We start from the raw sequence: 12,920 nt of genomic DNA on the forward strand, positions 1-12,920 counted from the left end.
TAGGGTTTTGTCTAAGATAGCTAGGGGTAATGTCGTTTCTTACTATTTTCTATTTTCGACGCAGGTTCCACTTACTAGCCATCGTTTTTGCTTTGCATTTTTCTTCTGCATTTTATGTTCCTATTTTTCCTATGATCTCCGTGATGAATCTAATATTCTCTCCTTTTGTCTTTTTATTATCTTGAGCCGAGGGTCTTTCGGAAACAGCCTCTCTACCCCTACCTCATAGAGATAGAGAGGCTGTTTCCGATAAACCCTCGGCTCAAGAAACAATGAAAATAAAGCACCAAGTAGCAAAGAATGTTAGCAACAATGTAACATAGTAACGTGTGTGAATGCCGCAACATGCGTAATAAAGAACAACAACAACAACAACAACGACCCAGTAAAATTCCACAAGTGGGGTCTGGGATGCGTAATAAAGAGCCTGAAGTTCTAATCACAACCAAAGAAAACTACATCTCATAAAACAAAACTGAAGCTCTAGAATTAAGGACAGAAAAGAACTTACACCACAAATTTTAAGCTGAATAGAATGTTGAATGTTAACATGCAACTACTTGCCTATGACTCGAGAGTGACAAATGATTTAGCAGATTGTTCAAAATCATAACCACAATTTTAGCCACCAACCGTGCCAACAAATTCAACATAAAAATTCATTGAGGTGGGGAAAAAAACCGACGAGTAAGTTTCACTTGAAATAGCAAAGCTCAAACAGCTCAAATGTCAACTCATAAACTCTATTTTACGGAGGGCTCACCCATGATTCCTAGAAACAAGAAAAGGATAAGGGTGACAAACGGTTCTACATCGATCATCCAGGTTGCAATAATAACCATCAGATGACTACCTAAGCTTGGGATACTTAGATCAGGAAAAAATGATTACCTACGCTTGGGTTTAGATAACTCAGTCATTACCTTTTAGTCCCAAACTGGAAATGAGTCACAAAAATTGGAAATTAACTAAGGTCACATGATCAGCTAAGTTAAAGAACAAGCTAATATGGTAGGTAACTCAGCGATGACAGGAATAATATAGAATTTGCTCAGAAAATAGACGCAAGAGATAGATGACTCAGCTAGCTTCAGTTGTCATCAAATAAGAAGCATACCTCAATGAAGGAACCAGAAGTGAGGGTTAGACTCTGTTTAGGATGTACTTCTTTGCCGTTCACATGAATTGAATATTTTCCAACGTTCCGCAAATGGAATAGTCCACCCATGTCCATCTTTATAATTGCCTATATAAAGCAAGTTACATGAATATGTCACTCCATGGACACATAACTGTACAGCACGCTTGCAGGCATACAAGGATGCAAATTTTTTTTAGGATTATAAACATGAAATGACTTGACCAACCTAAATAAACGATTCATGCTTCCAACTTTAAGGCAGCAAATGGAACCAAAAAAAAAGAGACAAGTAATCAGAAGAAAACATGAGGGCATCTGGAAGTATGCGCATGTCAAACAACCATTGAACCTTAAATATTTACCTTTCTGTCTATACTATCATAAAAGCACAAAATTCCAACATGAAATATTGGACCATTTCATTCTTCGTAAATGCATTCAATGTGGGATAAAATTGTGATTAAAATTAATTTTAGAAAAAAAAATTCATTATTTCGTTGTGTTAATTATTTGATCATTTCTAATTAATATAAAACTTCATCATTTCCTTGTATGTGATATTACGAAAGCAGTGAATCTCATCCCCAAGTTTTTATTTCAATTTTTCAAGATTTTTAACACGTTAGGGAAAACAGTAACTTTTTAATTAATAAAAAGATTCACTATTTCTTAAGGAAATCTGTAAATACACTCTCAAAGACTTTTTAATTAAATATAAGACTTCATTATTTCCTTCTCTGGTGACATTAGGAATGCAGTGGATCTCCTTTTTAAGTTTTCAAAATTTTTTATAACAATTTTCCAAGCTTTATTTCCTTATACTCATTATTTGACCTTTTTAGTTAATGCAAAAATTTAATATTTCCTTATATGGTGACAACAGGAAGAATTTCAAGTTTTCAAGTTTTTAATTTTACAACTTTGCCTATTTTTTAGGATTTCGAATTGAACTATTCAATTTAACTTCTATAAGGAGACTTCCACTTAAGTACCCACATGCTTATCTTTTACCCTAAAAAAGTGCTCTGGCTTCGTCCGGACTCCCAATTCAAGAAGAGCAAATATGGGTTATCATGTCGTTATGCTCTTCAGTAGTATGATAGTCTCAGCCCACGAAATTGCAAACGATGTAATACATGTCTATACATCCAGGAACCCTTTCAGACCACATTCATATGCAATTTGTTTTTTTTAAAACTTACCATAATTAAAGATGCGGGGGAAGCAAGAACATGGTAACTAGATCACTTTTGTTCAAAAAAAAATTAAATCACTTATGTTACACTAGATTGCTAAGGTCAAATAGTGTCGTTATTTCTTATGCAATCAATATAAAGGGTTGACATGTAGTAGTACAATCATGCGATTGCCCGTCTAGAAGAGGTTAGTTTTCTACTTGTTCGTTATATATTGTTCGAATTCAAATTCTGAAGTTGGTCAAAAAGTATTACTTCTAGCATAATTCTCCAAAATATCTTAGGATATGCAAAGGCACTAACATTTTATATATGTTATTGAGTTCTATGTTACAATATGTGAAACACATGTACCAAGTGACTAGTATGAGTAAAGGGACATTAAAAGTATACTGCAGTCAGCAATGAGATTTACAAATATAAATTTGTTGAAGGTTAACATTAGCAAAAAAAAGGTTTAGTTACAGAAGATAGTGAGCAAACCAGGAAAATGGAGCAAATGTTAGTTAAGAAACATAAATGTAAATTACATAATCACAGTCGGTCAATTGTTCCATCATCTATTTCTTTATTTGCTAGAAAAACAAATGAACTAACTTAAAGTTTTGGAATCAATTGAATAACTAAAAGAGCTCATTTTGATTAATACAGCTGGAGTCCAAGCCGAACATACCTGTCGTCTAGAAATTTTATTATGGCGACTTTCTCTGCCCAAGTCGATGTCAACTTTAACATCTGCAGATGCTCTTCCCAGTAGCACCTGAACCGATAAATGGATGACCAATTTTTTGTAAAAACTTTGAATCTTCAAGGGAATGCAAGGAAAAAATGGAACTTTTATTGAAAAGCTAGGCTGTAATAGCTGATTTAACACTTTCAGCAACATCATCAATACTCTTAATCTTTTAAAGTCACTAATTCAGTATTTCCAGCTTTCCCCTTTTACCTATGACCTAGCAGTAATAATTGCAACATAAAAATGGGAGTAAAACATTCTTTGAGTATGGACATCTTGCAACAGCAAATATAGCTTGGCATTTCCTCTCACTGATTGGGTTTCCATATAATCCAAAGACAAGATGTGACAACCCTAATTAACTCTGCTCCAAGTGAAAATGAGCCAGGCGTGATTATTAAGCAGAGAGAAGAGGAAGTCTACTGGGCAAAATGAACATTACTAGATTTAAGAAAATCATTCAGAAGCCATGCACAATGTAGCTCTCTGAGGTTTTCTATGATAAGGCTAATTACCCACCATACCTTCACCATCTCAGTCAGGCATTTTCCCAACTTTTTTTGAAAAAGTAACATATTTTTATATAAATAAAAAGACTAAAACTGTAGAGTCACCCATAATTACAAGGAAGCCTACAGGAGAGAAACACTCCTAATCCTTTGTCTTCTCATAAGGATTCCAAGATATCAAGAATAGATTCATGATATCTAAATATTCTCCTTATACCAAAAATAAAAAAAGAACTAAACATTTTGTTTTCATCTTCACAGTGTTACTGTATTTATCCTGAAAGCATATTTGGTTTGTTTCTTCCCAAATTGTTTCCCAGATGCAAGTTGGGACAATCTTTCATCTCTTTATGACTGGAAAGGTTGCCTTCTCAGTTCCAGCATGTTAGAACGTAGAACTTCAGGAATTCTTCTTGACATAACCCACAATATTCCCCTCAAATTGATGAATATCCTCCATAATCAAAAAGTCACCTTATGGTGCAAAAAGAGATGATTGATTGTCTCTGCCTCCTCTCCACATAATTAACATCTAGATCATAGTTGGTATCCTCTCTTGATCAAATTGTCCTTAAGCAGGCCACTTTATAAGGAATTTTAACCTTCCAAATCAAATTCCATGGCCAGCAGCCAACCTGATTGTTTGAGATGCTAAACTCCTATATGTTGCTTTAACTAAGAACTTCCCTTTGTTGTTCCATTGCCATGTCACACAATCTTCAGCAGTAGAGGTCCCTATGAATTGTTTCAAGGTCTTGTAGATTTCTCTAAGTTTGTCAATCTCCCAATCATTTAGTATTGTTCTGAAGGTCAGAATCCAACGTTGGTTTGTCCAAACCTCTCCTACTGTTGCTTCCTGTTGTTGGTTCAGTACAAAAAAAAATCAGGAAAGAGTTGTTTCAACGATCCTTGACCTAACCAATTATCCTCCCAGAAGGATATTCTAATACCATTTCTACGCTGAAGTTTGACTTATTCATGAGCTTAGGCCAAAAGTTTCTAATAGACTTCCACAAACTGACCCCATATGGATTTCTCACAGGCTTGGTTATCCATTTTCCTTCCATGTCATATTTTTCGCTGACTACCTCCTTCCATCATAAAGATTGTTCTTCTGAAGTAAATTTCTATAACTACTGTATCAACAAGCTTTGATTCTGGATCGTCAAGTTCTTGATTCCCAATCCCCCTCCCTTTTTCTTAATTGTGAGTGAGTTCCATCTAACCAAGTGAATTTTCTTCTTGTTACTGTTTACTACCCATAAGAAATTTCTTTTCAAAGTATCTATTCTATTCACCGCATTCAGTGGTATTGGGAATAGAGACATTGTATATGTGGGAATTTGCTAGCTTCTTCTCATATTTCTCTAAGACCCCATTCCATATCCCTTGACTTGTTTTTGGCCCCAAAGACATCCTCAAATACATTGTATGTAAGTTCACAATTTTACCTTCAACAATTCCAACCAAGTTTTGAAGTTCATTAACCGGATAAACAAAACTTTTATTCCTCAGAAATGGCTTCAAACATGATAAAGTGACCCTCAACATTTGTTGGTATTCTTTATGAGCTTCACCGAACACAAGGGTGTCATCTGCATATTGTAAATGGGAGATCTCCAAGTGACAGCCTGCCTTAGAGTTCAGCTCAAGCCCTTTATCCTATTGTCTATCCGAGCTGTCTTCGACATATCATTCAATCCTTCAAGTGTGTGCATAGGCATACTTGTGCCTCACAGGCGAGGGGGATGCCCTAAAAGCTTGATAAGAAATTTTGCACTAGCCCTCATCATTTTTTTATAAATCAAAACATATTTTCCCCCAAATTGCAACGGGGCAAGGGCACAAATAGCCGATTTTGGGACCCCTATTTAAGGCATAGCCGGTGTTCATAAATATTTGGTAAATTTGGCCACTTCAGAATCAACTCATATATACACGACTAAAGGGCAGCCCGGTGCACTAAGCTCCCGCTATGTGCGGGGTCCGGGGAAGGACCGTACCACAAGGGTCTATTGTACGCAGCCTTACCCTACATTTCTGCAAGAAGCTATTTCCACTGCTCGAACTCGTGACCTCCTGGTCACATTGCAGCAACTTTACCATTACGCCAAGGCTCCCCTTACACGACTAAAGCTGCAAAATTGGCATCTGAAGTTACAAATTTGTCTGAAGCTTGGCATATTGCTTGTGCAAGGCTGCAAGCAAACTTCAGTCATTTTTGCCTGACCTTTAGACTTGCAGGATTGAAGTTTCACTTGCCAAAGCCAAACTTCAAACATTTGTCTGAATTTCAGACATTTATGCTTAACTTCATGCCCAAATTTAGATGAAAGATATACTCTTTTTCTATTTTCTGTAAGTCCCTTCAGTGGATACTTAATTGTTTTGGTTGTGATGGTAAGCTAAAGTCCTTTGTTAGTAATTCTAATCAATTGGTTAATCTGGTGACAGTAATTTCGTTCATATGTTTCTCAGTTTATGCACCAAAACTTTTCTCAGCTTTCTCTCTCTAAAGACATTCTTAAATACATTTGATTCTCTTATTCCTCAGTTATTTCTGAGTTCTAGGCTAAGACATTTGTTGATCACTGCATGCATCCTTCACTAAGTGTGTGGTTTAGCACATCTAAGATATCTTTCCTTCGCAACAGTTGCTTGAATTACCCATAGAGCATCTGAGCCTATTCGAAGAGAGTTAGTAACTTATCGCCAAAAGCAAAGCATCTCAGAGACCACAAAGGTCAGGCAGTGTACATAGATTGTACCATCAGCCAATGCAGCAAGTTCAGCAATACTACACCCCTACCATGCTTTTGACAACAGCATTTATAACAATAGTAGCAGCTCCGCGACAAGGTTTTCTTTTCAGGCGAAGAATAAACTGTTCTTCACTATGTATCTATGTATTCATTGCCTGCAAACTTTACTGAGACCCAGTAAAGCCAAAGAGCATATTCTTCTAATCCCTTGTATATAGAGAGTCCATAAACAACCTTTTAAGTGTTGCCCAACAAAAAAAAAAACTACTATATAGTTTTACTTCCCTAAGAAGGAGGAGGAGGAGGAGGGGAAGAGCAGGAGTAGGATGTCTTTGTATGAAGTTTGCCGACACTGACTACAAGTTCAATAATTTGAAAAACTGGATATAGCTTAAATAGCAGGGTGAAAACTCGGTAGCAATTCCTACAATTGCAACTTACCTTTAATGATTTACCAGGTGCTCAAGAAAAGAAGTCTTTAACAAAGGACGGTGGTGTTTGTGGCTTCTTCAGAGAACATCAGTTGTGACGGTTCCCAGTGAATCGGAAGAGGAGGAAGTGTAGTCAACCGCTTTTCTTTGGATCTGCCTGGTTTTGAGTTACTTGGCTTATGTTCTAATAGCTGATGGTGGGTTTGCTCAAAGAAATCTAGCATCAGTGCTCATTGTGATTGTAGTCTTGAATTGTTGAGATGAACAAAATAAAGAACTGAGAATAATGCACATGCTCAGTCATTCAAAATGGGAGGAACGTCACAGAGTACACAGGGGAACATGCAAAACTTAATTAGTTGCTTTGTTCAATGGCTATAGGTCTATGTGGGGACTAGGAATAATAAAATGGAATAGCAAAAAAAAAAAAAAGCCTTTTCTTGGAATATTAGACCGCCATTTGTAAAAAGTATAATTAATGTAGTTTGACGTGAGTAATTATTGTTGTGGTTTGGGAATTGTGACAATTTTTATATGTCGTAATTATTTTTTGTACATTAAATATATTATTTTTTGATAAAGATACATTTAATATATTATTAATTTATAAAAATAAAAAATATAAAAATTCACCGGGACTTACGTCCCACGTCTCGAGGCTTCCACCCACCCCGTATTCGATAAAGCATCTTGCCTCATGCTCTCGCTTTTTAAAACTATACATGAATTATGCTGATAGTATATGTTAGATGATCATTTCAGCCTAGTAGGATCACTAGGGAAGCATTTATTAATAGTCTAGTATGGTATTCTATAATTGAGTTAGAATGCATTAAATCAATCATACCGCCGGTTTTCTAATAAAATGCTTTGAGCGATGGCCAGCTAAGACAGCAAATGCTCCATGTGCAGCAATATCTCTCCGTTCACAAGCATGATCAGCCTGCTCCAGCCTGATGATCGTTCTAGGATCTTCAACCTGATACGATTTGACTGGGGAAAAAATAAAGAGACGGATCAAAGGAAAGAAAACAGAAAATATACGGTAAGAGAGTATGTACCAACAGAGGGTTGAAAATCACAAATAAAGAAACTACAAAAGAGCAAAAAAGCCGCCAAAGAAGTGGAGGAAGTGAATGAGTAGAAAAAGTAACTATTAAGCATAATACACTAAGTGATGCAGTAAAAACAAAATAATCAAGACTAGATCAGCTCTTCATAGAAAATCGTTGAAGTAAAAAAGTAAATCATTCAATAAATATATTAAAACTGGAACCCACCTCCCTTACTAGAATATATATCCTGGTCATTTGGGCTCAAATCCATATCAAGGATCTGTTGGAGGATGAAAGAAACTGGTTAAGGTCAACAAATACCTATGATGGTAGTAAAATTCATACACCAGAAAAGAAGATCTCACCAGAGCTTCAACATCAGAAAAGTAGGGTATGTCCTCATCACTCTCATAAAGAAACTCTTCCGAATCTGATGAAAAATTGTTTGGACTTGCTTCAGGGATTGTTGTTTTCACGAGGACAGTTTCAGCAAGTATAGGTTCATTCTTTTGAAGGATGGTGGTCATGCTGTGTTCCTTGGTGCAAATAGCTTTCTTCTCCAAGCACTGGGAGGCATCAGCATAATTCCAACTGAGACTTTTTCCATGTTCATCCTTTGCCATATTTTCTTTAATAGCTCCTTGACAGGCATTTACTGCACTAAATTTTCCTGAAATGACTGGCCTTGGACTATCAGAAGTGTTCAGATTCCTCCGTAGAACATGTTGGTTATTATTGTTGGGCAACTCATGCTTAATTTTGTGATCACTATTGAACATTTCCGATTTTGACGGCGGCTCAATCATCTGATAAGTACTGTATTCCGAATGACTATTTTGGTTATTTTTCATCAAGACAGCTCGTCCATCATTGGTCCTTTGATTAATCGACAAATCTTTGACAGACGAGGATAATGGATGATAAGTCTCATCATATTTCCAATGTGCCATAGACGGAAATGATGTTGACGGCATCCGAACAGGAAGAAAAACATCATCATTGCTAGGAACTTCTGGGTCCTCAGAGCTTAATGTGCAACAAATAACTCCACCACGCATTTCAGGAAAAGCCGGATTGACAGTTAATGCGGAGGATAGCATTTGAAACTCTGAACTGGAAGCTAGAGGCTTATCACCATATTGGTACACACATTTGTCACTGAATTCTCTGGGACAAGCATCATCAAGAATAGTAAGCCGTTCGTCTGGAGCATTTGAAGCCTCCGATACACCTTTATCAGGCATGTCACCTCCACCATCAGGACAATCCAAGAGAAGTGAGCTCAAGCCATCAAAATAAGACTTATCGATCGTTTCATTTCCATCAGGACCAAATAGATCTTCCTCATCTGAAAAGTTAAGCAAAGATTTTGACAACTCTGCTAAGTAGTCATCAGTACTAGGTGCTGAATTTGTCAGTTCATCACATGACATATCGTCTCTCAAGTTGGACTTTGAACTTACAACACCATATCCTGATGCATCTGTTTTATTCGTACTGCCATCAATAGCAACTGCAAAAGTATTCTGTACATTCAGTCCTTCCTCGAAATCAGGCAGAGCTGGGATAGAAATATCTCCAATTGTACTCCAATCTGGCATTTCAGGTGGAGTAGGTGAATAACCAAGGTTGTCAAATGACAAACCACAATGTGGAACTGGTGAGTTAAAGACCTGGCTTTCAAATCCAGAAGAGTTTATCAAATTATCACCATATTGACCTGTCATAGATGGCAAATTAGGTTCTAAAGCCTCAGCTTCAAATAATCCACAAACACGCAATTCTTTCAATTGGCCCAATTCTCCAACAGTGCTTTGATTCTCAGTAAGGGCAACACTTTCTTCACCAGAATTATGGAAGTCCTCAGGAGCATTAAAGCTTCTAAGAGGAATGTCTCCATTATGATTGCGGAGTCCAATCGGAAAACAAGGAGAAGCAGTAACACCATCACTAGCACAGGCAGAATCATCAAGCCCATGTTCCAGAATGCCATTGCATATGACGTCAACATTTAATTGTTGATTACCAAAGGTATCTCTTATTGAATCTATAAATACACAATCCACAGACTGAGGCTGGTCATTGTTACCAGCTCCACCAAGAAAATTCATATCCATCGAGTCAAATGGGTCATTCTGGATTCTCTTACGCATAGCATAATAACATGAGCGGATACTCTCACTTTTTCTCTTCATTAGAACAGATTTTTTACTTTCCTTGGAATTCTCAAACCTATTACATTTCGGTGTCGATGCAGAGTGGTCAAACTCAATCATGAGTGCTGATGCTTCAGCGGAAACAACTGTATCATAAAGGAGAGCATGCCATCGATCTTGCAATTCTTGAACCGTAAATCTCCGGGAAAATTGAACTGCACCTTTTGCAAGTGATTCCAAAGAAGCACCAGCCTGGAGTAAGACGGGAAAATGAAATCATTATGCCAGGGCAATAAAAAATAAAACAGCAGGATAGTTATCTCATAATTTTTATCAGTACGATCCTATGATGGAAGTAGAACCACCAACTTACTCCTACGCTTCGAGGAAAAATACTATTGGTACAGAATTAGAAAAGAGGCATTGCTTGCACATCTATAACTAAGAAATTGGATGCTTATTTAAGCTTATATCTCATTGATTCTCATTTCCACTTCCTACGATTCCCAAAGCTAATCTTCCAGACGAATTTTTTCAACTGACATGTTAGACAACTCTAAGTATGCTTTTGTCGCATTACGCAATTATACATCAACTAAACAAGGAGGCAAGCTCTCCTATCTTCTAATCACTTCTAGTATGGGCTTCATAATGCAATTTAAATAGAAAAATCTTCTGTATCTTTTAGTTTATACAATTTGAGAAGCAATCAGAGGTTTGTCCGCCAAATATGAATATTCAGCATGAAATTGGACATCCTTTCTTCCATGTACATTAACATAGTGTGTGTCTTTTTCCATCCCAAAAAGAACAACTAAACCAATCACTTCATTCCCCTAGCATACATTCTTCCATAGATTGGTCCCTGGAGACCCCATTTCTTCCCATAACAAAGAACCACCCAAAAGATCCTTGATTGAGCTATCATACCTCAGGGCCGATTGAAGAGAGCTAGTAGTGCACTACTTACAAAATTAAGTCAGATATAACTAAGATCTACAATTTAGCTTGCTGTTAGGGCAGCTTCCAATGAGTCGTCAAGCTAATATCTTTTTTCTTTTCCTTTTTCAGTTCTTGATAAGTAAAGATCTTATTCATCAAGGTAACCACCCAGTAAGTGCTGGCACTTTACAAGGGCCCTGTATACCAAAAGAAGGGGGATATTCTCTGGAAAAGCAGTTCATATCAGCTTAACAATGAATACAAAGAATCTTTTAGTGCCCTCGAAACAGTGAGAGAATACTACTGTATAGATAGCTGACAAACTTGGTAGATGACCATGGATGACTCGGATTGATTCTCTTTTTTTGTTTTTTGTTTTTTTATAAGGTACTCGGATTAATTCATATTAACAACTTTTTTTTAATGATCGAGAAATCCGACTGGAGCCGACCTTTTGGGCCAATCGAGTCTTCGAAACTCGGGGATGATGCCCCTCCCCACCCCCCACCCCCACCCTTCTCCAATTAAATACCAGAGTTAGTTTGCTTTGCAAAGGGCTCGAACCTGTGACCTAAGGCACAAGGAGCTAACCCTTGGGGGATACTATATTAACAACTTCTACATACTTTTGACACCAATGTGGTGTTTAATAATGAAACTTTTGATTTATCAAAGGGGGGAAAAGGGCTTAACAATGTGCCAAACAGTCCTATAGGCCAGGCACTAGAAAGTTATATCCGTAGTTTTTACTGCCAAGTAATGCTTCATGCTAAGTACCAGTTCAATTGATTACTGCAATCTCATATCTTCAGACTCATAATAAACAAAGTTTTCATGCATATACTCTGATATGTATACAGCATAAAAGTCACCATCTCAATCTTGAACTCTCGTGAAACTAAAGAATCTTGAAGCACAGATACTTCATGGAAAATCTCTTTTTGATAAGACAAGGTAAAAAATAAAAAGTTCCAGACTTCTGGAACTAAAAAGCAAAATCAACACAATAAAATTAGTAGAGAAACAAAATCAATAGAACAACATGAGGGGCTCTCTCTTTGAAGACCAAAACATTCAGCAAACTCAGTTCTACAAGATACTACCCACTCTTTATTATAAAATCAGCTTTATTCCCTGTACAAAGTCGCACCGGGGCATGAACAGAACAAAAGGGCTGGTGAGATCGCCCGAACCTCGACGCAAACCCCAGAACAACTTTTCAAGAATAAACTCCAGAAACAGAGAAATAAAAGCTAAAAACACATTACTATTGCCAGCCTCAATCCTAAATAGTTGGGATGGACTATATGGATCATTTGTATCCACTCCGTTCTACTGGACATCTTACATTACCAAAAATAAAAATATAAAAGGCATAAGTTCATGGAGAGAAAGAAAAAAAAAACAAGAAGCACAAAAACAGACTAAAGCTATTACACTTCAATTACAAAGTAATTGGCGTCCACTGTATGAATACTCTATATCCACCTATTTGGACCGTTTAAAAGAAGGGGAAAAAACACAAGAAGCATAAATAAATTGTAAAGGTAAAAAGAGTTGGTAAAATAAAAGGGAGCTAGAAAAAAAGAGTATGTAAATTCATGGAGCCGTAGACTAGGCAATGGTTGAGTACCTCAATGGAGTTTTTAAGCAAAAGGTCATCTTCAGGAATCCAATGAGAAAGTGGAGCCAGAGCTCCCATGCCTGCTGCAACTTTGCAAAAACTCCCTCTTTCTGTTCCTTTCCTCGCCGCGCCGCTTTCTTTCTATATATATAAACTCACGGGTCATTTTCTTTTGCTCTCTCTCTTTCTCTCTAAAGTATTATTAGTTGCTCCTCTCATATTATTAGTTGTCCTCGTTACTAAAAATAATTATCTCAAATTATTTGTCATTTTAAAAGTTCAAGGTAAAATTAATTATATTTTTCCTTTTTTACCCTTAGTAATTACTTGCATTCACATCTACTAAAAATATGAATAATATCATTGAT

At 36.8% G+C, this 12,920-nt stretch overlaps 1 protein-coding gene across 1 annotated transcript in view; it reads right to left on the bottom strand.

Annotated features, from left to right (window-relative positions):
• LOC109236643 overlaps positions 1-12,690 on the bottom strand; it is a 17,752-nt gene extending 5,062 nt beyond the window's left edge. The window contains exons 1-6 of the mRNA XM_019402834.1: positions 12,562-12,690; positions 8,196-10,238; positions 8,056-8,110; positions 7,623-7,768; positions 3,011-3,097; positions 1,118-1,246 (exon numbers count right to left, since the gene is read on the bottom strand). Coding sequence (XP_019258379.1) covers positions 1,118-1,246; positions 3,011-3,097; positions 7,623-7,768; positions 8,056-8,110; positions 8,196-10,238; positions 12,562-12,630 — 2,529 coding nt within the window. The 5' untranslated portion in view covers positions 12,631-12,690. The remainder of the gene's footprint in view (positions 1-1,117; positions 1,247-3,010; positions 3,098-7,622; positions 7,769-8,055; positions 8,111-8,195; positions 10,239-12,561) is intronic.
• Positions 12,691-12,920: the final 230 nt, after the last annotated feature.

This window comes from Nicotiana attenuata, unplaced genomic scaffold (assembly GCF_001879085.1).
Source record: "Nicotiana attenuata strain UT unplaced genomic scaffold, NIATTr2, whole genome shotgun sequence".
NCBI classification, from domain to species: Eukaryota; Viridiplantae; Streptophyta; class Magnoliopsida; order Solanales; family Solanaceae; genus Nicotiana; species Nicotiana attenuata.